Source organism: Tenrec ecaudatus, chromosome 6 (genome assembly GCF_050624435.1).
Source record: "Tenrec ecaudatus isolate mTenEca1 chromosome 6, mTenEca1.hap1, whole genome shotgun sequence".
Taxonomy (NCBI): domain Eukaryota; kingdom Metazoa; phylum Chordata; class Mammalia; order Afrosoricida; family Tenrecidae; genus Tenrec; species Tenrec ecaudatus.
Genome location: NC_134535.1, coordinates 30,398,734 through 30,424,174, shown reverse-complemented (window position 1 = coordinate 30,424,174; position 25,441 = coordinate 30,398,734). Strand labels below are relative to the sequence as shown.

The following is a 25,441-nucleotide window of genomic DNA, read 5'->3' as shown; positions in this document are numbered from 1 at the left end:
AATCACACGTGTGTGTCTCTGTTTCTGGCAGAGACATTTCAAGTCTTCCCATTGAACTGCTACAATTCTTTCATCTATTTATCCTCACTTTATTTTTATGTCTGTCGTGTATGTTTATGTGAGGGACCAGCCTTCCCACAACCAAATGAGTCCAAAGGGGAGGTTATGTGACTTCGGGGTAAATTAAAGAGACGCCAGACAAGGCATGCAAGGGCTCACCTCTTCCATGGCGACCGGAACCAGAATGAGGGAGGCATGTGTTATCTCACGAGCCTACATAATCCCAGGCACGCAAGCCACGGTGAGCACATGCGTAACAGGAAAGGGCTGGATTACAGAGATATACATAACATGATGGGGACAAGCTAGGAGTATGCATACAATTGAAAGGGAGAGTGCTAGAGGCATGCATGTGACAGGAAGGTACACACGTAGCAAGAGAGTCAAGATGGCAGCTGAAGCTTGGTCATCTCTGCGCCCTTCTCCAGGGGAACAATCTGTGGTCTTTACCAGAAGGGAGTGGGCCTTACTAAGGGTGGGACAGACAATAGGGTCTGATTCCTCTCAATGGCAGACAACCTTCAGGCAAGTAGCCTGCAGGCAGTTGACCTTCAAGTGTATTATGTAGTAGCAACAGAGTGTTGCAAGCACCTTAAGATTGGCATTGTTATGGGGCACACCATGGAGCATGTGCCTGGAACACATCTCCAGCCTGTGAACGTGAAACCTCCCTCCATGGGAGCCCCGGCCTCCCAGACTCTGTGATGTATGTATGATCATAGAAAAATTGCCAGCCACCCTCTCTCTCTTCCCGGTTCTGTTTCCCACATTATATGTACTTATGCACTCATTCATTCATTCATTCATTCATTCATTCAGTCAGTCCACCAGTCATTCAACAAGCACTTGTTGACTGTCTTCTGGGTGGTAAGGGTCATGCTGGGCCCAGCAAGTACAAAGATGCAGGAGACTTAGTATTTGCCACCCAGTCCATTGAAGGAGACCAAAAAACAAAGCAGAGATTAACATAAAGGGCGAGGCGAGCTGTGACCTCACTCCTGTTGCTGCCGCCGCCATCAGGCATAACATGTAACAGCTGTAATCTGCTTGCAAGAGACTGTGAGTCATTCATTAGCACGAAAGGAAAAGGCAAAAGCAGGAGTGAGGTTAGGAAGATTGGCAGGAGTGAGAGAGTAGGGAATCTTGAAGGGCAGGACAAAGGGATCCAGCTTGACCGGGATTTCAGAGAGGAATTCACTCTGGGTGCCATTGTGTCAATTCCGACTCACCGCGCCCCAGAAAGACAGGCTAGCGCTGCCCCTGTGGGTTTCCGAGCCGGTGATCTTACGGGAGTGGCCGGGCTAGCCTTCCTCCCGAGTGGGTGGGACTAGCGAAGGATCTCAAGGGGAAAGGGGCAATGACCTTGCTTGCACCCCGGGCCCTTCAGCACGGGGAGGAACGGCCGGGAGGACACTGGAAGCAGAGAGCAGCCGCTTAGCCGGAGGCTTAGCAGGAGGCAGCGAGAGAAGAACAATGGACGGAGAAAGGCAGAGGCCATCCACAGGGCTGCACTCTGAGCGCTGAGACGTTACAGCGCTCGGTTTTGGACCTGCCGAGCTAGACAGATGTCCAAGCCTTTCAGTCGGACAGGCGAACTGAAGAAGGGCGGGATGCTGGGGAATTCCAGAGGCGCTCCGATGCCCACTGTGGAGGCTGTCCAGTCTGTACCACAGTGTGGTCTATGTTCTCTGTCTCCTGGGCAGTCTATAGCTGTCCAGAGGGCTGGGTTGGAGACAGCTGTTTTTAGTCATCCATATGTCGGTGGCCATGGAAGTTCGGAGTCTGTATGTGGTAAGGCAGGCAGTTACCGGGAGTGTAGATCTGAGGATGATCTCTTGGGCAGCGCCAACATTTGGTGAGCTGGCAGTCAGAGTAGGCAGGGTTGTACAATAGTAACAAACAAACAACTAGATAATCTCTGCTTCCACACCCAGGAAAGGCTCTTTCTTTATCTTAATAAGTGAGGGTGACAGCAACACCTCTGGTCACATAGGTTGATAGACTCTTACCGTGAAATCTCACCTCACCACAAGTTTCATGGCTGTCAAGGCAGGAACCCAGAACACAAGTATCGCGCCATAAGAAATGCGATACCGATCGGTGCATAACAGTGAGCCAAGAGCACAGCATTCGAAGGCGCACCGCATGGGCGATACTGCCATATTTCCCCACCAATGGAGCACCCACCTAAGTAATGCGCACACATCCGAGGGGACTTCAGAAAGTTCGTGGTATACGATTGACTGCAAGGGCTTGACATGCATGCTCTTACTTAATCACAGTACAAGAATTAGTATTCTGTGTTATTCACTCACCAGGCTTAAAAAGGCTTTGTGAATGGTAACTTCCAACCAACCAGCAAGTGGTTTATTATTTTCAAGCTGGCACAAAGGAGGAGGCAAACTATGCCCTGGCCCTTAAAGCTCCTTCTTGGAAGGCACACACATCATGCTGTTTGCAACTTATAGGTCAAACACAAAAGGATAAGGGAATGTAGTCCTACTAAGCACCCAGGAGAAAGAGAAATACCCCCAGTGCCAGTCACAGGAGCACACAGAGTGGGAGCAACCTGTGAGGGAGGTTGGGGCACGGTCTACAGAGCAGAGGCACGAGACCGATGAGTGGTAGAACCGATGCCAAGATAGGCGAGAAAGAGGCTTACGGAGAAGAAGGCCGCCATGAATCAGAGAGAAGGACACAGAGCTGCCAACATTGCACTTGACAATGATGCCACTGGCCTTCTTACTTTAGCCGTTTGGAGTACCCCTCCCCCCAGGTACCTGCCTGGCACACTGCTCATTTCCTGGGTTTGTACACATTTCTCTCCAGTGAGCCCTACTCCGACCAATCTATTTAAAATTGTGCTCTGCCCGCCCCCTTCCACTTCCCTGGAGTCTGCTTTACCCCAGTCCATTTTCCCCTCCTCTGAAGCACTTGCCACTGTCTCTTCTACTGTAAAGGTTAGTTTTTATTATAGGTATGCCTCCTTTACTAACAAAGTATACTCCATGACATACACTGCAAAATCCGAGTGCCTATATCATCAGAGTCTAAAACACAAACCCTCACGATTGGACCAATAGGTCACACCATGATAAACAGAAAAATTGAAGTTGTCAAGGATTTTGTCTTGCTTGGATCCACAATTAATGCTCATGGAAGCAGCAAGCAAAGATAAAACGACACATTACATTGGGTAAATCTGCTGCCTGGGGCATCGCTCAAGGAAGTTGCTTTGAGATCTAAGATACGCCTGACCTAATCCACGGTATTTTCAATGGACTTATATGTATGTGAAAGTTGGGCATTGAATAATGAGGACAGACTTTGAATTATGATGCTGGTGAATAATATTGAAAATACCGTGGACTGCCAAAAGAACAAAGAAGAAGTACAGCCCCTGTACCCCTTAGAAGCAAGCAAGACAAGCGTTCGTCTCAATTACTTTGGACATGTGACCAGAAGAGACCAGGCCCCGGAGAAGGACGCCACTCTTGGTAAAGCAGAGGAGCAGCGTAAAGAGGAAGACCCTCGATGACATGGATTGAGGCCGTGGCTACAACAGTGGCCTCAAAGATAGCAGTAATTGTGAGGATAGCCCAGGGCCTGAAGTGTGTCGTTCTGTTGTACATAGTGTCACTGTGAGTCTGGACTCACTGGACGGCGACAACAACAAGAAGGGACAAATGAACAAATACCCAACCGGCCGGCGCTGAGTCGGTTCTGACTCGTGTGTGGCCTCCCATGTGTCCCCCGATGATGTTCAGTGCTGTGCCCTTTCAAAAGGAGGTCACCAGGACTTTCCTCTGAGGTACCTCTGGGAGGATTCATTAGCGTGGTGGCTCTTATGCATGTCACCACGACAGAGATGCTTGCAACTTTCTTTCAAAAGACCAAGTGTGCTCTTGATGGTTTCCACACTAGACTGCTGCTTTAAAACATCATAGATTTTCCTCTGGGCATAACGGCACTTGGCGGTAATGCTTGATAACGTTTAATTCTTCAGAACATAGACTGTAATGCTCCAGTGCCTAGGAACATTTGGCGTTCTCATTATTTAACAGCATCCCAGCCTCCTTTCAACGATTTAATAATGCATATGTAATTTGGTCTCATCTCGGTAGGATTGGGAGAAGTGAGAAGACCTCACTTTATAGATTATTCTTGTATGGCTGAGTAACCTGCCTGCTTGTTAAGCTCCACCGGGGAGACGGCTCCATGGATATGCCTGTTATTGTAGCTGTTTTGCATTCTGTCTGGGATCTTTCCCTTCAGTTTTGACTGCCTCGGTATTTAGGTGCCCTGAGAGGGTGATTCAGTCCTCAGGTGAGGGGGAAGTCTCAACCCTTTGGCAGGTGTGTGTTTCTTGAGGGCCTGTGGGCATTCGGATTGATGTAACCAAGTGTTCAAAAAAGCAGCCCAGGGCTCCAATAACTTCCTGCAATCCCGCCTGGGTGGGCCATCTCTCAGGAGCCACTGACATTTCAACTTTAATGTCCCCATCAGTCCAATGAGAGACCTTGTCAGTTTTTATCTCATGATTTTTTTTTGTTTTGTTTTTACTGACCTGTTTCCAACTGGGGAGGCCACTAGTGCCTTTGGAATCGCTTCTTGAATGATCCGTGGGTGTTTTCATTCTATCCGTTTGGGATAGAGCTCAACACTGGTTCTCCACCTTCTCTTTTGCAAAGGACTGAAACTCATACCTCCCAGCTTCTGTTTCCTTCCATTGGAGAGCGTCGCATTGGCCTCTACTACTTTGCAAAGTGCTGCAAGTCTTACCCGACACGAGGAACCCAAATGGTGGTTATTTCTACAGTGCATGCCAACCATTTAGCTTTGCAAATATGTAGTCCTTCCTCTAATCGGTACGCATGCTTCTGAGCACCTACCACGTAGTAGGCTTTGTTAGAGATTCTGCCCGTAGAGCAGTGAACACAGTGGACAAAAGTTCCTTCCCTCCTGGGCCTTGCACTCTCGCAGGGGGAGGCAGTCCATATACATCAATAAAAGCCATAACTTGCCAGGTGACGATAGGTGCTATGGAGCAAAGAGAAGTGGGGAAGGAGGCATGTTACAATTTTAAATAGGTTGATCAAAGAAGCTTCACCGAGAAGTAATATTTGAGCCATCCTCTCAAGGAGGTAAGGGAACAATACACGGGGGGTTTTGGAAAGAAGGCTGTTACAGGAAAAGTGAACAATTGGTTTCAAGACTCTGAGGTTAGAAACCTGCCGGGTAGGGGCGGGGGTTAGGAGAAAGACATACGAGAAGCGGTCATAATGGTGTTTGGGCCAAGTTCATTTAGAGCCTTATAGGTTCCTATAAGGACTTTGATGTTTTCTTTAGGTGACTGAGGCGTCAATGGAGGGTTTGAATGTTCAGGGAGGTAGAAATCCAGGCCTTTGACAGAGAAGGGTGAGGCAAGAGGCACATCTGTTTTCTTCACAGAGCTGGTTAACCACTGTCGCGTCATTTCTAACACCAGAGTGTCTTCTGTGCTTCACTTCCATTGCCACCCCCTAGATAGCGTTCAAAACACATCATGTCTGTGTTGCTGTTGCTTAGCAACTTGTGGTATGTCCCTGGGGTGTCATGAAGTTCATGAGAAGTTTTTATTATCTGTTCATTTCCCTTGTCCATCAGTGATTTGAAGCTCCCTTATACAACTATTGGCCAACTCTTCCTAAAATACCAGTCTCTTGCTGTCAGGGTTCAGCTCTGAAGCAAAAGGAGGCGTGGTGTGTTCACGGCTTGGTGAGATGGCATTAGAGAGGGGCTTATTCAAGGGCCGAGCATGTCCATCTTCCGTTCCTTGCCCAAGGCGCCCTTGCTTTGAAGAGGCTGCCAAAAGAAGTAGCTTATTTCATCTTTTATGATCAGCGTGAGAAAATGTAGGAGGCTTCATTGGGAAAACTGGCAAGAACTAGAGTTATTTGCATTTCACAGGAACCAAAAGTTTTCTACGTTGTGTTATTATTATTATTTTTTTTACTAAAGAACTTTCAACTGTACCAAGAAAAAAAAAGAAAGCAAAAGAAAAAAGATACAAATGTTGAACCATCTGGTGCAGATCTGGGGGCTTTGAACTGAGCAGCTTTAATTTGGGGCCAAGAGTGCCTCTGATTTGGAAATGATTTGGCTCCTTAGCTCGGTGTAGCATTTCCTCTGACCGTTCCCTTACCCTCTCCCTCCTCTCAGAGTACAGCCATGCCAAAGAGCTCGTCAGCGTGCCCATCGACGTGGAAGACACACTGAAATGCTTTAGAGAGACCTTGGAAAAATCCAAGTACCACAACAGAGCAATCCGGCACAGCAGAAAGTTGCTCTTGTTATTTCTTGCTCAGACACAAGGTAAAACGCTCGTCGTGTCTCCCTTCATCTCGAGTTGGGTGGGGTCCCCTGCCCTGTGGCTCTACCAGATTCTTCTGCAAAGGCTTCTTTCTTCCTCTTGCTGGGTCTACGTGGCCACTGGCCGCCACGTCTCATCTACTGATCCCATCTTCTCTCTCAGAAGCCTCAGCCGGGCCCACGCGCCTGTGCTCTGCTGCTCTTGCTTTCCTGCTTCAGCGAACGGCCAACCCCTCAGAGCAACATCGCTACAAAACCTGCATTTGTGCTTTTATTTTCTTCTGGGCATTTATCTATCTACTTGTCATTTTCTTTGCAAGTGGTCTTCCTTACCGTCATGAGTTGATGAGTTGATTCATGCTGAATTGGCTACATCATTCTTCCCATAGCATCAGGACTAAAGAAATGGATGATTTAAAAAAAAAAGCATCCATGAGATATCTTAATATCTTAAGTTTTGATTTTAGACATTCTTTTGGACTTAATTACCATCATCCATTGTGAAGCATTAATGATTCTGAATACACTTAATTTTCAAATGTAACTTGATTTTATTTAATATTATACCTCCTTGTTATATTGTTTTTTACAAGTACATATTTTACAGAGGAGAACCCCATGCTTTATTTCTGTTAGGGAAAGAAGAAATTTATACCAAAATATTAGGATAAAAATAATTTTTTTACACAAGATGTTTTTATATGCAATGCCATAGCCATGTAAGAGTACCCTCAATTGACAGAGACAGAGCAGTTATTTGGTGAAAATGTCTTTGTGGGATCATGAAGCTCTGGGTCTGTAATCTAAGAGATTTGTGCTAATAATCTCTTTAGTGGAACAGCTAACTTTACATTAGGTATATTTTGAGGATATTATACTTTAGACATACTACTTCTTTAGAGCAATATTTAAAAGTAAATATAATTCTTGAGAATGATTTCCACCATCTCACCTGGAAAGCAGATACTTTCCCTGCAATTGGCACCCCGTCCTCAGGCTGTGACTTCGGAAATCCATGTTAACTTTTCTCTCAGCTGCTTTCGACTACTTCCCCAAGAATACTTTCTCTGAGAGAAATTCTTTCCTTTACCTTTTCCCCCACTTTTTCAGTCCCGATCTGCCTACTTGCTCCCAAAGGTCTCTGCCCAGAGGCGAGCTAACCTCGTAGCGTGTTGGAAGCTGTTATGAAAATAAAAGGCAAAACCAAACTGAGTAACTTCCACTGACCCCAAGAGAAGCAAACCATCATCTGGGCCGTTCCTTTCTGGCAGACTGCCCTTCTCTAGTGCTCTGACGGAACACACTGAGCCACGTCGTGGCTCCTCAGAAATGATATTTGGTTCCAACTGTAAGGGAACACTGCCCTTCCAACTGCACCTAAGTCTCCACCACACGGAGAACCATCAGGACCGTGGTGGCAAAGGGTTTTGTGCACTGCGCTGCTAGCCACGAGATTCGAACCCCCAGCTCTCCCTGGAAAACTGACAGAGGCCATTCTACTCTGTCCTAGAGGGTCACTAGGAGCCGGGCTTGACTCAACAGCAACTCATCTTCATGTTTTTAAATAGAGAAAACCTTCCTTGCTTTGCCTTTTCCATTTACTCTCCCTCTTCCCCTCCCCTCCCAGTGTCCATCCTTCTCCATGTAATACTTGTTCTTTTTGTATGTGAATATAGGGGACAGAGGGGGGATAAACAACATAAAATTTACCCCTGGGAAAGTGGAATTTTGTCTGGGAACGGAGGAGATGCACTTGCCAACGCCCCCTGACCTGTTCCAGGAGCACTTCAGAGTTTTCAGTGCTGTGGAAAAAAGCACACTTCCGGCTTCACAACTAGGACTTGTCATTTCTTCTTACTACAAAACTATTGGTAAGGTTTATTAATAAGGTGTTAATCTTCCTCCTTTTAAAAGATATATATATATATGTATATTAGTTGTAATTCACATACCATTTAAAATGAGTGATTCGATTGTTTTGGTGTATTCATGAGATACCATTGTTAGGTGTCTGGAGTGGACAAGATCACAGTTCTTTGCTTCGTGCTGAAAGAATTCATGCTGAAGCACGTTTTGTAACCCAGTGGAGTTTTTTACGAAGGACAGGAAAAGTTCCGGGTTTTACAGTCTCAAAAGGGTACTGGCTATTTCTGGAAAGTGTGCGGAAAAGTGTACCAAGCCCCACAGAAGCCATGCTGGGGATCACAACTGGGCACGAAAAAACACGTGGAAAGAAACACCCACACGGGTGGAACTGGGGAATCCCTGGAGAACAGGACCCAAGACCCCAAGTGCACGTGGGTCCCAAATAGGCCTTGGCAGGGTGGGCTTTGAGGGGACATGCAGGTATGTGGGTGCCCTAGCATGCTAGCGGCCCTCCTTACATCATGCCCCTGAACAAGGGCAGAACAAAAGAGCCGGGCGGCAGGACAAGGGTGGGTGCCAAGAGGGTACACAGGGCTGTGCTCCCTGCCTTTATTACATCCCACCTTCTGACTGGGGGAGGCGTGGTTGAAGGTAGTGGTTGACCTCATTGGCTGAGTTTGGCCCACCGGCGTGATGTCATTTGCTGATATCTAAGGTGGGTGTGCTCCGGGTATTTTACCTGGTCCTCGGGGCGTCCTAGTCTGTGCATGCTCAGTTCGGATCTTCCTATGGGTGTCCATTTGGTGTGCCTGATTTCTTTCCAACCTCCTCTATGGGAGTCTTTGCAGGTATGGGAGGGACAAACCGCTGTCCCTAAATCTTGCTACCTAAAACCATCACCACAATCAGTTTGAGAACATTTTTATCATGTGTTCATGTACAAGATGACCTTCGATATTAACATTGAATTGCATTTTGGACCTGAAATATTACTTTGAAAAATAGGATGGAAGAACTGAAAATAGATATTATTCATACGTTTGTAGGCAACGACAAAACACTGTGGTGACAGAAGGTGCTTTTAACTCCCTCCTTTCTGAACCAATTGTTGCAGCCGCCATGCCAATTCATGTCACGAAGGCCCACTTTTTCAGCGACCCTCTTCTTTGTTAGGCACGTTCTGATGACGTCTGTCGAAGACAAGTTTTGTCAGTCTTAGGAGCACCCTGGCTGCTCTTCCAAAACAGATGTGTTTGTTCTTCTGGCATCTAATTCAGTACTCTTTTTTGGACATTGTTTTTATTAATCCTTTTATAGGGAGCTCAGACAGCTATCATAACAATCCATAATTCAACTAGGTCAAGCATAATTTTACAGTTGCTATCACAATCAGCTTCCAAACATTTTTTTCTTCACAAACTCTCTGAAATCATTTCCCCATTATCCTCTCCCTTCCTCAACCTACCCTCAGGACCCCTTATTGTTGTTATTATTATATTATCATTATTTTATTTATTTGTTTGTTTTGTCATATCTTTTTTCCCCTTTAAAAAAAACCATTTTATTGGGGGCTCATACAACTCTTATCACAATCCATACATATACATACATCAATTGTATAAAGCACATCTGTACATTCTTTGCCCTAATCAATTCAGTACTCTTAACAGCACCATAAATCAAATGTATCATTTCTTTGATTTTCCTTAGTCAACATCTAACTTTCGTTCATAGGCAAATGGAAATACCTTGCTTTGGGTCAGGGTTCACTGCCATCCTCAGTGACATTGTTGGTTTTTAGTACAGAGAGCTTTCACAGCGGGTTTGCCCAACGCAATACACAGTTTGAATTCTTGCCCTTTGCTTCCAGTGGTGTTGCTTGTCTACAACGACGTCCTTGATAACTTTGAGCATTTCTCCGTGCACCATGGTGTCGCTGATTGGTCTACTTGTGAATAGTTTTGCTTTCTTTATGCTGAAATATAACCCATCCTGAAGTTTTCTATTAGCTTTCAGGTTTTGTTAAAGAATAGCGCAGTTTCAAATACTCTAGAAAATACAAGAAAAAACATGTTTCAGGAGCTGACACATATCCTTTCGCTTGATTCGAAATTCAGATGTTCTCCAAGTTAGCAATCAAATAAGTCTGAAAGTCCAAGCACTGCATGAACTTGGGAGTCTTTTCATCTTTGCAGAAAAGAAAAGGTAAGCTCGTTGTTTTATCTTTCAAATTAAAAAAAACTATTATGAAGACATATTATCATCCTCCATAAATTTTAGTCATCAGATGCTACCTGAGAACAATGGTCATTTTATGAGAAATTCATGCTATGGGTTATCCTCTAACACAGCAGTTCTCAGCCTAAGGGTCACGACCCCTTGGGTGGGGAGGGTGTCAACCGACCTGTTCACAGTCCGATTCATAACAGTAGCAAAATTACAGTGATGAAGTAGCAACGAAAATAGTTTTATGGTGGGGGGGCACCACAACATGGGGAACTGTATGAAAGGGTCACAGCGTGGGGAAGGTGGAGAACCGCTGCTCTAATATGGAAGCTGTTCTTGAGTACAGCTGAATGCCCTCCCGTGGGGTCCAGCCCCACAGCTGAACAGGGCTGTGAAGCTTGTGCACAATTGAAGAAGACAGTGGAGTGCAGGGGACTGGACTCCATTCTCTGAAGAAGAGAGAAGGGGGAGAGGAACCAGTGTTTATTCACCAGTAGGTTTTTATAGTTCTTGAGGCAGGCAAACCTCTTGTTACACATACACATCAAACACAGGGCAATGTATGGATCTTAAATATTCTAAGCCCTCAAAGGGAATACTTCAAAGGGAGGACCAAGCATGCAGGAGACAAGAGGTACAAACCGCTCCTTAAGAATAAGGGACAATGGGAGCTAATGCTCTTAGAGATAAACATCCTTTAACTGCTTAAGTTCGGAGCCACGAATGCAGAGAGCAAGCCACGGACACTTCTTTCCAGGCCCTCAGTTTCCCACCCCCTCTAGGATGATAGCTTGAGCAAGATGGCCCTCAAGCATACTTTCTGATGCCCTATTTCTGTTTCAGGGCTGCCTTCAAGTGTTGGTGCCAGGCTCTCGATGACCTATTCAGAAGATCCAACGCGCTGCATACCTGGAGAGAATTTGGCATGTCCCCCTCCAGACCCCCTGACAACTTTTCACCTCCAGGTTTTAAAGACTACAGTGAGGAATTTCTGTCCAAAATTGGCATTTGGGGATGTTTGCAAGGAGCGGTCATATCAGCAAAGATAGCACAGTGAGTGGAGTAGCCTGCAGGGGACCATCATAGGCTCACTTACCTGTGCCATGCCCTGTTTGCTGATGTATCAGGTTAACTGTTTATGGTTATCTCCTTCCCTCTGACTCCTCCCACCTCCACTGTGGCTGCCACGTGGGCGTTCTCTTTGTTCACTGGTGTATCCCAAGTGCCTGGATCAGAGTGGGCATTTAGTAGCTATTTGTTGAACACGGGAAGGAAGGAAGGAAGGAAACAATTGGTAAGGGAGCAAGAATATCAGTGTGGAGGCAGGCCAACTAGGGCCTAATTCAAAACTCTTGATATGAGCCTTTTATATTAGCTTTTTTATCTTAAAAATGTGAATATACTTAAATACTTTTCAAGCATTAAATGTTAAAAAGTCTGTGAAGTATGAATTTTTGCATTCCTGGCAAAAAAAACTCATCCTCAAATAAACACACACACACACACACACACACACACACACACACACACACACACACACAAAGTCTGAGCTCCTGACCCAGTAGAACTTGGCAGCAAAGAAAAACCAAAAAGAGCTGAGACACAGTTCAGAAAGGAACAGAGATAGCATCCCCGCAGCTTCGCTGCGCCTCTGAAGTCATGACAAAGATTTTGAACCGACAGAAGGTCTCTTCTTCGTGACCCAGCTGGAAATCTGCCTTCTTCCGGATCTGCGATTCTGCAGAGGCTTCCTCTGCCCTTGCAGAGTCCCTGAGTAGAAGGAAGCCTTCTCCCCACAGCTCAGAGGGCGAAAGGGCGAGATGTGCACTGTAGCATTCACACAGGGAAGCTGGGACTTCCTAGAGCAAAGCTGAGTGGTTCCATTTAAGTAAGACGGGAAAGGTAGAGTGAGTTATAGTTGAAAACGCAGGTCTCAAAATCCTTATTAAGCGAACTGAGACTCTTCTACGGAATATGAAGCAAGACGCTGGAAATGGAGAGACATTCCCTTGCTGTTTGGTAGAGAGACCTATTTCAACTGTTCCATAATGCTGGTGCGAAAACATGTTGTTTTAGTGTTTGTGGGAGTTAACGACCAACTTGTAGGGGCTCAAGAGTAACAGTGTGAGGGCAGGCCCACGGGGGCAGGCCAGGAACTGCTTATTTAGAGTCTTAAAACGACACCCTTTTTGACCTAGAAATTCTCCTTCTAGAGGTTCATCCAGTAGAACTACCTGCAGAAGTACTCCAAGAAAAAAAATGTAGCTATAATAATGTTTACCTCGGAATTAGAAAAACACAAGCTAGAGTTCCTACTTTTATATCATAATTCATCCATATGATGAAATATGAAAGTCCTTTAAAATAATGCTGTAGCTCATTTTATGTCCATGGACGGAACATTTTACAAAATAGTGTATCTTACATTGCTCTCTCCTTAAGGTGTGTGTGTGTGTGTGTGTGTGCCTGTATCAGTGTGTGTAAATCACAGATGGAAAAAAGACCCTTGAAGGGAATTAACCAAAATATTAGCACTCTAGACCATCTGTAGATGGTAGAATTAGTGGTAATTTCCCCACTTTCTCCTGTGTCTACATCCTAGATGAATGTTTAGCCTTTTAGAATCATGAAAATACCTCTAAATCAGGAAAGTGTGAGCTTTGGAGGGGGACATATGATAGTCAAATAATTTGGGGACATCTGTACTAATCAATTTCCCCCCTTATGCTTCTTTAGGTTTATTAAGACATCGAATGTTAAAGAGAGAGTCAACTGTTGCATTTTGTCTGCATTACTCTTTCAGGTAACTCTCTGATGTGTGAGCTTTCCTGTAGTAGCACGGCTCTTCATTATGTCAGCAGCACAGGGTGCAGTCATTGGTGAAATTCATCAAATGCACACTCGCTCATGAAATATCATAAGCCCGTCTTTCCGTCGTTGGTTGAACCAGCTACGACACCTTCACTTTTACTCCTCAGCAGAGTCAGTCTTCTCCTTTAAGACGTCCCAAGGGGACGTTCCATCTTGTGCTGTTCGTAAAGTCACATTGCTAGGGAGCAATGGAGCAGGTCTGCTTTGCTGGACTCTCAAATGGTTGGCTTAGGTAACTTCATCCCTGAATAAAGTTGTCCCTGTTTGGATGATGTACAGCGTGCCATACAATGTAGAGGGAAAGGGAAGCAATAAGTTGAAGAGACAGCAAGGGAGTGTTTTGGTTTGACTTTTCTGAAGAAGAAAGGAGCTTTTATCTGAAATGCAAGGCATTTTGAGGTTCTGGGATTTAGCCATGGGCCTTCCAATCTCCTGAAGGTTCTGTCTATTTTGAAGGAGGGATACGCTCTGTCTGAATCAGAGGAGTGTGGTTAACTTAAGCAATCTGGAGAGAAAAGTTCTTTGGGAAAGACTTCTCTGATTATGAGGCCAGCCGTCTCTCTCTTTCTTGGGTTCCATCTACCTCTTGCCTGTGCTTCACAAGGAGGAGGCAGACCAGGCCAGAATTCAAAGGTCAGGTTCTGATTCCCAATATTCTCTCTACTCTAATACTTCTCCTTCTTGAGGACAATTCTATTGATGTTTTAGGAAATACATGATTTAAAAATATTTTTTATATAATGTGGATAAGATTCTTTAGCAATACTATTCCTAAATTTAAAATTACCTAGTAGAATTTATTTCAAAAGTCAATTAAATTTTAAATCTCATTTTAAAGTCAGTTGGTCAATGTAAGCATTTTGATAACTACATATTATTTCAAAGTAGGATCCCTTATAACTTTCATAGATAATATGATAGAAATGATTTTCTGATAAACACAATCATTTTATAATGCATTTGTCATTAAGAAGTGTTAATTATTTAGTGTAATATTTTTAAAAAGAAGAACCACTTCCACATGTAAATTTTTATTCTGTGTATTCAACTTGTCTCTGCAGCTTCAAGTACGTATACAGATATAGGAATGGAATATATCATAGATCATCTTTGTTTTACATAGTGCGTTTTAAAATGTCAGCAGTCATTATCTATGTCTGATTTAGACGTTTTTTAGAAATTATCACCCATCTATAAAATATATAGCTTTCTATATTAAAAAGAAAGGAACCTTAAGCTGACAGTGGTCAAGCACTTAGGTGCTAACAAACAGGTGGGCAGTTCTAACTCATCGGATGTTCTGCAGGAGAAAGCCGTGAGACTGGTCTGTACTGCGGTCAGCCCAGGGAACACTGTGGGGTAGTTCCGCTCTGTCCTACAGGGCCTAGATGAGCTGGAATCAACGTGATGGCCATGGGGTTGGGTTATTCTATTGGAAAGAGCATAGGTTTCTTAGTTAAGTAAACATGATTTCAAATCTTTTTTTTCTTCTGCCAACATTAGCTGTGTGGTCTTGGGTAAATTAACTTATACGCCCCAGTTGTATCATTTGTCAGATTATAATTCTTGCATTATAGGAGTTGGTTAAATAAGGATTAAATAAGGCCATGTTTATAAGGAACTTACTAACAGTACCCAACACAAAATTGATCCTTGACAAGTGAGCATTTTTTCTGAAAATAGAGATGACAGAATACTACTTTTCTTGTGAAAATGGTTTAAGTATTCAACTGCAATTACATTTAAAAGGCCTGCCTTTCAGGAAGGAAACCTTGTACTGGATATTTTGGTCCATTGATGCAAACGCAACTTGCCCCACTCTTTTTCATTTTCAGGGCTTGCTGAGAACCACCCTCCCACATCCGAAAGCTGAGTACTGTTATGCTCAGTATGAAATCACTCAACTTCTTCCAGGCATTGAGCTCTTCGCCGATAGATTCAGGGCTGACATTTGCTCGGTGGTCGCCAGTCTTTACTACATTATACGGGAACTTCACTTCGCCAAGCAAAATATAACTGTAAGTAATTTGTCAAATCACCTATGTTTAATTCCTCGTGGTATGTCTGCCCCACTTACCTTAGACTTTAAAATTTACTACCTTTTTTTTAAAACGTGTTTAACTTTTAAACCTTAATAGTTAAGATTCTGTACTAAGAGATGCAATTTAGTAATCGATTTTCCTGCCTAGACATCATTGTTTGATTATATTTTGGGTAAAAAATGTTTATTTGATTTTGCTCTCTTTTTTCACTCCATGAAATTAGCTTCCCAGCCCCTCCTTGGGTGAAATTGATTAGAATGTGTTGCTTATCTCCAATGGAGGAATTTAGTGCATGTGTGATTCACTGCCTACATCCTTTAGTTCATAATCTCTTAGGTGCTTTATTGTTTGTTATTGCTCAGATACGTTTATTTTATATCTGTTGTCTTTTCCCTGTTCAGGAAATTAATAAAAATTCTAACTGTGAAATAAAAGATTTACATTTCTTTGTGTCCTAGGCAAGCCAAACCCTATAATACAAGTCTCCTTCCTCTTGGGTAGAATAAATTACAATATATATGTATCATCGTTTGAAGAAGGTTATGTTTTAAACATAAGTTTGTGTGTTGTCAAAATTCTTAGTTGTTTAATATTTTTATCCTCTATCCCAGGTCTCCTATATTTCTCCTTTATGCTCTTTCTTCTATTTTTAAAAATACCTTGCTATTCTATACTTGGGTTCTTTATTTGTTCTATTTTTTCTTCTTTTTATAATTTTCATAGCTACTTTCTTTTTCCCCACATATCTTTCTGTCCTCTTAGTATATCTGTTCTTCTAACTTCAACCTGCCTCTTGAATTTGAAAACATTACTGCCTCTAATAAGAATTCATTAATTATATGAATGTGTATCAAAGAAAAGAGGGTGATAAATGCTTTTAACACTTCTCAGGTTTGTCAAGAAATTATTTGTTAGAAAGAAAAACAATGATTCTTCTCTCATTGTTCAGGGCATTAATTTTTGAATTTAGAAAGTGGTTTTATCCCCAAGGGAATCTTTAGCTGCCTAGTCATATTCATATACAATACATATCTCTATGTTTGAAAGAAAATTAGAGGTTTCTTCCCCTTCCAAAGCTTAAGAAATTGAGAACATTTTCTGAATAACTGAGCAATTGGCAGCAATAAAAATAGTATGTTTTTATTTCTCACACAAAAAAAGCTAAATCTCAAAGGTAATTGCCAACTCTTATTGTGTTGCTCTGCATTAATTATAGAAAGGGCGCTGTATTTAGTTTCAGTACATAATTGTGGAAAAATATTGTATTACGTTTGAAATCATATACGACTCAATCTAATCTTTTAAGAATGTTGTTGCTATCAGCAGCTGCCAGTTGGCTGACAATTAGAGATTCCCTAGCTGAACTTGCAAAGATGTAAAAAGATGCCATTCTGTGTTATATGAACCTTCTCCTGAAGAAGCCCAGGGACTAAGAAGACTCCTGACACAAATAAAATTTGTTATGGGACCCAGAGCTGGGGAATGATGGGAACATTTTCTAAACACTGGAAATCCCAAGACCCCTTCTTGCTTCATCTCCTCTTTGGTAGAAGAGGATATAGTCTCAGAACTAAACTTCAAGTTTGAGTTGAGATCAGATTCTAAACGCAGGTGTTTGGGCAAAACTATCTACTCAGCGCCTTTCTCTGGACAGCAGGTCGAGCAGGTGGACTATAAAGAGCTTCCGCTTCTCAACTGATTACATGACACTTTAGAAAGAGTTGCACGTTGAGACAGTTGCAGCTTCCACTGAGTCTGTTCTGACTCATGCCCGCCCCACATGTGTCAGCATAGAAATTTGTTCCACAGGATTTCCAGTGGCAGCGTGTCAGGTCTGTTTTCTGAGGTGTTTCTCGGTAGGTGGTTGTTTATTGGGAAATCCTGATTGAATACAAATTGCAGCTACTCAAGGGACATGAATACTAGTTCCTTTAAAGTTTGTATTTATTTGATAATCCATTTGCTATACTTTTTCTACACCACTACGAGATTTATATGTACATATTGAAATTTTCCCCTTAAGAAGGATAAACAAATAGATTTTTCACGCTTTTTCCCCCTCTTTCTTACAAGGTGCAAAACCTAGGGACTTGGGTACTAAGCACACCTATTTGCAGCTGTATGTCTCTGATAAGCTGTATGTCTCTGTATGTCTTCAAAAATAACTATGAAGCATATGCTAGGCAGGTCAATTTACTCATAACAATTGATACATCTGTATGTATTTGATAATATTTGTCTTTCTTTGATTATTACATTATTAACATGATCAAATAGACCCTAAAACACAGATTTTCTGCTCCCCCTTGTTAGGTTCTGCCTCTCCTGGCATTGTACCAATACTTTGTTTCAAGAGTTTGCCAAGATGTTGTCAGAAGCATAGAAGCAAGACTCCTCAAGGTATCTTACAAGCTTTTAAGATATTTGATGTTAAAAAAATGTAAGGATTTTGTTACACAACGGTCGAGTTGTACCAATAACGAGAGCCATAGCCATAGGATAAGCTGATAATAACATAGTATTTAAAAATAACTAAACCATTGTTATCATCAAATAGAAAGGTGGTTACAAAGGTTTAATCATTTTATGTTGGCCTACAGAACACGAGGAACAGTTATACCTAGAGACAAGCTGACCTAACACCAGTCTGTCTGGCAAATAATGCTTCTCAGGGACTGAGTTAATGTTACAAAGGTTCTGTGAAATTACTACTAAGAATCTTTATGTGTTTCATAGAATACAAGTCGTTTTCATTTCCACGACATTGGATTAAAAAGACAAACAATCATTAGATAATAACCATTCACACCAGATATTGGCTGAGGTTCTCTGCCTTGAGGATTCATGTGCAATTGGCTTGAGCCTTCTTATCTGGTGTGGGGACCCCACTTTCCTAGTCACCCATGTTTGCAAACTCTCATTTTTCTTGAACTCATTTTGTTTGTGGATCATTTCAATGTCCAGCAAATTTTCCTGTTTTAAATCTTATCAACGCTAATAGGGGATGCAGCCCTCTTTCCTCTCTCTTTAGCTCTCTTACACACACACACACACACACACGTTATCTATAAACACATAAAACATTTATCAAAGACATGCATTTATGTTGTTGACTTTACTAAAAATTAGAAAGACAATAAAATTTAATGTGTAGCAAGACAAACAGTTTAAAATAGAGTATTTGACATCCCTGAGTTTGATGTGCTTCTTGGCCCATATACCAAGCTTCAGCTTCTCGTCTTATGGCTTAATCAGTTGTGTGTTAGTGAATGTTTCATTGGCTTCCCCAGTGAAACCACCTGACTGATAACATTCCCCACCACAACCACTCTGACTGATAGCATTTGCCTTTTCCACTGTCCAAATGCTCCCACCACAGCTCTCTTCAAGCTACCAAGTAGACATCACTGTACAAGATCACGGACAGGCTATGGACGGGTGGCTCTTGCAGTTGAGTGAGTGGGCTGCAGTCCACAACTGACCTACCTCTTTTTCCCTTTTTTTGTGAAGTACCCTCTGTCTCTTTCCCAAATCCCTCCCATTTCATAACCCTAGAAAATTAGATTTCCCTTTGACCTGCTTTGTCCACCCAGACTCTGTACTTGAGCCTGTGCTTTCAGATCCAAATAATTCATTGAGTTAGTTATATTTCTAGATAAAGATAGGAAGTTTCTTAGTAGGAATTTTGGCAGTGACTATTAAGATAACGTACTTTAATCTGAAATAAATAGATCATTTTCTATTGGCTGTGAGGATTGCTGGATCACTATCTCTGATTTAATGAGCTCTTAAAGACTCTCTTGCTTTTGAATTCTAATAATACTTTAAAAAACATAGCACATAACTCCAGTCTTATCTTTTATTTAGCTGCTCTCTATCTATGACTGCAAAATTCCCAATGGTAGAACTTGGATTGTATTCATCTTTTAATGTCTGTTGGTAGTAATAAAATTAATGCTCAATGGTTAATTATTGAATGGAATTTGAAATCGACCAACCTTTATTAAAAGTGACGACTCCTCCCACTTTCCTTAGTGCTTAGTGGGAATTCAAGTAGAAAATATTAATGGATATTTGTTGATTTAATTCTAAAACAACACTTATAGAGTAGTTTATATGTAAAAGGGTTGTGTTAGTTTCTTGAAATACAAAGAAATGTAATACATGACCTTATAAAGAAGTGACTGTCTGAAAAAGAAACAGGGTACGTGCATAACAATTCATTATGCATTTGCCACTTAATAATTTTCAAATGCACATGATGAATTCTGGGTCTCCAGGAGTTCAAAGGAGGAAGGAACAAATAGACATTTAGGTATCACGAAATATGTACAATTTCGTCTTGAGAAGCCTTGATCTAACTGAGTAGGGCAAAGGAAGAAGAGAAAATTCTCATAAAGATGACAATGTGAAAGATAAAGTGTTAAGAAAGTAGTGACTTGTTTGGAGTTCAAAGATAACACGAGGGTCCCAGGGGCCTAGGATATGAAGGACCTTGCACCTTAAACTTAGGAGACACAATGTGGACATTGGGCAATGAGAGTTCTTAGGAGGTTATGGAAATGGATTTGGACCCCAGGCTTAGCCTAGTCTACCATCCAGAGGTAAGAAGCTTAGTCATTTGGTCTCCTTTGGTGTACTGACCGCTAATAGTATGATAGCAGGGCACCCAGAAAGGCATCGGAGGATATAATCTGGAACAGAGCTTTGTCTCTTTAATTGGAGTGTCAGTACCTGGAGCTTGAGTCCTCCCCAAAGAGGACCCTTCAAAGGCAGAGAAGTGCTGTGGTCTCTGTTCTGTACCTTTGAATTTGGAGGAGCCATTAATTATAGAACTTTGGGCGGGAGAATTACGTGATCATTATGTCTGATAGCAGTGTTGGGAGTAGCGTGAGACATAAGTGGGATCACACAGGCACAATAGGAGTGGGAAACTGGACTAAGGTTTTGACAGAATCAGTGATAAAGGGCAAGTGATGGATTGTACGGAGCAGGAATGACAGCCACTCGAGCAGAGTTTGACCTTTATGAAGTAAACCAGGGAGGGTGAGTGGAAGTGAGAAAGTCACAGCAGGAAATAGCAAGCAGTGAAGCTCTCTGACAAGTCAAGCAGCAACGGATCACACTGTTAAGTGTCTATAGGCCACAGATGTCTTTCAGGGAATGTTGGAAGACCTTTTTACAAGCAACTGGTCTGGTTTCCCTTTGGAACTGCCAACAGCGTTAAAGATTTAGTTCTCTCAACATGTCAAATGCTCCAAGGGAGAGTGCTGACAGCTCTGGGTCTGTGTGAGTCAAGAGTTGCTTAATGAGTTATTCTTTTTGCCATCTGGCTTGTTTGTGCTCACTGTGTTGGCCACTAGTGAAAACTTATGTCCATTGCTATTATCATGGATTTGGCAACTGGTCCTATTGATAAGATAGACTCAAACCAGGGGATTACCTTGACTATTAGATGTAATTCATGTAGAGCTACCTTGTAATCAAGTTCAGATGAGACTAAAGACTGCTTCCTCGTTGAGATAATGAGCCACCTAGACCATCTAGGAACGTGAAAGAGTCCTTATGTTTCCAAAGTGGCCACCTTGATGGTGTATAACCCTGGAGAGATTAGCACCCAAGGTGTTTTAACACTCTGCAAACAAAGTATACAACTCAAGTGACAAACACGTCTTCCTTTCAATCAAAAATCTTCTCCTCACCTTTTGTGTATATTTTTACATATTTTATTCCCTGACTTATAGTCATTTGAGATTCTTTAAAGTTCATGCATTCTTGCGATTACTAAAATACTGCTGAAAGCAAGAGTAAAAAGGGTAGATATGTCAAAGACTTCCTCCTCTTTTGGTTTAAAATTACGCTTAAAATTTATATTTGTGTTTGGAAACCAAAATTGAAGCAATCCATATTTGTGCCTATTCCAAAAAAACATGATCCAACAGAATGTGGAGCTTATCATGTAATAACATTAACGATCAACACATAATCTCACATGTATGGCTTGTTATGAGTTGTAAGAGCCCCCAATAAAATGATCTTTAATAATAATAATGATAATAACATTATCACATGAAAATAAAATGTTGCTGGAGATAGTTCAAAACCAGTTGCAGCAGTTCATTGAGAGGGAGCTACAAGAAATTTAAGACAGCTTCAGTAGAGGACATGGCATGAGAGCTATGACTGCTGCCATCAGAGGGGGTCTTAGCTTAAACCAAAGAATGCCACAAAGACGTTTACTTGCGTTTCATTAACTGTGGAACAGGCATTTGGCTGTAAACTACTGATAACACTGTTAAAAATGGAAATTCCAGGATGCTTCATTGTGCTCATGTAGAATCTATATACGGACCAAGAGGAGCTAGTCATTTGAACGGAATGAAGGACGGCTGCACAATTTGAAATCAAGCAAACTGTGCATCATGGTTCTATCCTTTCACGATACCTATTCAGTCTGAGAGAATAGTCCAAGAAGCTGGACAGTAGGAAGGAAGCTAAGTATCAGGACTGAGGGAAGGCTTATTAATAACCAGAAATGCGCAATGACACCACCTTGCTTACTGAAAGTGGGAGGACTTGAGATATTTGCTTATGGAAATCTAAGATCATAGATTTCTGTATGGGCCCCAACTCAATTTAAAGAAAACCCAAATCCTCACAACTGGATCAATAGACAACATCATGATAAATGGAGAAAAGATCGAAGGCATTAAGAATTTAACTTTATTCGGATCCACAGTGGATACTTATGGAAGTAGCACCGAAGAAGCCAAAAGACATATTGCGTTGTGCAGATCTGTGGAAAGACTGGAGAAACTCAACGCCGTTGTGCAGAACTAGTCCAGGAGCTGAAGGTGGAAGAGACCATCAGGTGCTCATCTCTAAGTACACGTTCAAGCTGGAGAATATTGAAACAGGTTCATGAGAGCCAAAATACAACCTTGAGCACATCTCCCCTAAATTTAGAGATTCTTAAGAATAGGTTCGACGCATCGAATACTAATGACAATAGAGCAGATGAGTTGTAGGTTGGGTGACTTCAAGAACATCATACGTGAAAAAAGCAAAAGTCATTAAAAACACAGGAAAGAAATAAAAGACCAAAGCGGGTGTCAGGAGAAACTCTAAAATTCACTCTTGAATGTAGCACAGCTAAATTGAATGGGAGAAATCCACAAAAGAGTTGAACAGATTTCAAACGGAGGTTCGAGAAGACAAAGTAAACGATTGTTCCCAAGTGAGCAGACTTGGAGGTCGAAGATCAAAAGGATGCAGTGACGGAAGTGCTCACTTGTCTCTGCACAGACATTTGTTATCCGATCAGCCAACCGGAATGGATCCATAGAAGTGTCAACTCCAAAGACGGTGGAAACTGTCTGATAATACCATTAATATCCCACATGTCAATTTTGCTGATGAAAACTTTAAAAATGGCTGCAGGAGTACGTTGCCCATGAACTGCCATAACTTCAAGCCAGACTCCGAAGAGGACTGGGTCAGGGCTGTCATTGTGACCTCAGGTGCATCTTGGCTGAAAACCGAGAGTACCAGGGAAAAAAGTGTGCTTGTGCTGTACTGACTGTGCAAAGGCGTTTGCCTCTGTGGAGCATGACAACCTTGGTTAGCCTTGAGAAGAATGGGCATTCCAGAATATTTCACTGTGTTCATGTAAAACCTGTACATAGACCAACGGCAGCCTTTTGAACAGAACAAGAGAAGACTGAGTGGCTTAAAATCAGAAAGGGTGTCGATCAATGTTGAATCTTCTCATTATATGTATTCAGTCTCTATGATGAGCAAGTGATCTAAGAATCTGGTCTATGAAGAACGACTGGAGGCAAGTTCATTCTCCTTCTGTGAGATGCGGACGACACACCTTTGGTTATTGCAAGTGAAGAAGACTTAAGGTACTTCCTGACAATGTTCAAACACTAACTACCGCCTTCAGTACAGGTTATGCTTCAATGTAAAAGCAAACAAACAAACAATAAAACCCATTATCCTCACAGCTGAACCAATAAACAACATAATGATAAATGGAGAAAGGATGAATGGATTTCATTTTACTTGGATCCACAATTAAGGCGCCCAGCAGCAGTAGTCAAGATATCCACCAGTGTATTTTTATTGGACAAACTTGCCACCAAACACCTCCTAAACGCATCACAAAGCAAAGATGTCATGTGAGGAAGAAGGTGCAACAGCCTGAAGTCATAGTGCTTTCCTTTGTCTCATGGCATGCGCAAGGTGCACAGTGAATCCGGGAAACTGGAAAATCAATGCCCCCAGTGAAGTACCGTGTTGGCAAAGAATCTTGCCTATGCCATAGACTGCCAAAAGGAAAAAGCAAATCCATCTTGGAAAAGGTACCGTGGCATGCCCTCTTGGGTTTGGTCACGCTGTCAGGAGGGAGTAGTGCTGAAGAGGGACAGGATGCTGGGTGAAGTGAGAGCTCAGTGACAAAGAGGAAGGCCCTCAGCCAGATGATGGCACAGTGCCTGCAACGGTGGACGCCCTCGTCACAATGACTTGGGGATGGTGCAAAGACAGGGCACTATTTTGGTCTTTTGTACAGAAGGTTTCTCGACGACGTGTAACCTAACAACAACCAAAACACATGTTGAATAACTGAGTTTGAATGGAACATTTTCTTTTCACACTATAAAAGCTTGATTAAAAGCCCTGCCGGATTACATTAAAAATGCAATCGTATTGTTATTCCTCAATTAATGTGAAGTATATGTCTATAAAATTAACTCACATGATGTGAAGTATCTATCTATAAAATTAAATATCCACTAATTATGAATAAGAAAATTAATAGTTGATATGTTGACACATTATGGAGTGAGTCTCCTGATTTGTTTAACTCCCGAGTGTCAGAGAATATCATGCATGGTGTTGTCTTTGTTTTTAAACTGTAGTTAACCCTGAGAATTAAAAAAAATCCTGAACTGTTTTTCATGTCTATCATATATTCATATGGGTGCATTTAGTGAAATAAAAAACATAAATGTTGGCCATCATTATATGAGAGTGGACTGAGATTTATTGGTTTCTTGGTCCACATGAACTGTACTTTTACACACAAAATGTACTTTCATCTGTTCAAATTTAGTAAGCTTTGATGCATAATCATTAGCAACATTAAGTAGCAATGATGGATCTCAAATTTTGATTATTTTTCTTAAAAATTTTTATTTTATAAGTGAAGCAATTTACTTACTTTAAGATATCATCAACTTTTCTTTTCCTTTAAAGGTGGAAGTACTTACCGAATTAGGATTATTTTCTGAAGCCTTTTATGAAATGACCCAGATTTTGCAAGGAAAAAACATTCCCTCCACAATACCTGCTGGCCATAAACCTACTGGAAAAGTAAAGGTAATTCTGCCTATTTCAGTCAAAGTCATTTATTTGCTTTTGAAGGCCAATTTCCTAAAATCTAGAAAACATCTCCACAAAGGTGTGTTTATAAGCTAGCCCAGTGTGTGATATCTCAGACCTCTTCATTAAGACTGGCTATAGCTCACATCACATTTTCATTTGTTAGGACCTGGCTGGAAATGGCCATGAATTTGAGATAGAGAGGTGTCATAGAGCTTGTGTTAGGAAGGGTTCTGTAGGAAAACAAAACCAGGACACTTATGATAATAAATATAGATAAGGATAGGCTTTATAGAGCAAGAAGGAATACACAGCAGTACAGAAGGCTCGGTTCAACTTACTTTTGTGCAAACAGTTAATATAGTGAAGGTCCTTGAGCTCACTAGGGCTGCCCGTCCAAGGTCAAGGAAGCAGAAAGTGGAGTCTTGATCAGACAAGACTGGCAGAGTCGCCACAAGCAGCAGACAGTAGGGTGGGGCACCATAGTCAGTAGTGCAGGGAGCTTAGGGAAACGGACCCTCTTGGGATCTGGGGCTCAAGCAATGTAACCACGGCGACAAGATTCAGCAGCCTCGAGTGATGTATGCAACACAGCGAAGCAGGTCTTGAAGGAGCCTCAGCTCTGGCAACATGAGCCA

General features: G+C 42.1%; 1 protein-coding gene across 1 annotated transcript in view; it reads left to right on the top strand.

Annotated features, from left to right (window-relative positions):
* Nucleotides 1-25,441, top strand: part of CFAP54 (cilia and flagella associated protein 54) — a 355,855-nt gene that overhangs the window by 172,416 nt on the left and 157,998 nt on the right. The window contains exons 40-47 of the mRNA XM_075553212.1: nt 6,262-6,414; nt 8,088-8,282; nt 10,395-10,482; nt 11,347-11,556; nt 13,240-13,306; nt 15,210-15,392; nt 17,730-17,816; nt 24,678-24,800. Coding sequence (XP_075409327.1) covers nt 6,262-6,414; nt 8,088-8,282; nt 10,395-10,482; nt 11,347-11,556; nt 13,240-13,306; nt 15,210-15,392; nt 17,730-17,816; nt 24,678-24,800 — 1,106 coding nt within the window. The remainder of the gene's footprint in view (nt 1-6,261; nt 6,415-8,087; nt 8,283-10,394; nt 10,483-11,346; nt 11,557-13,239; nt 13,307-15,209; nt 15,393-17,729; nt 17,817-24,677; nt 24,801-25,441) is intronic.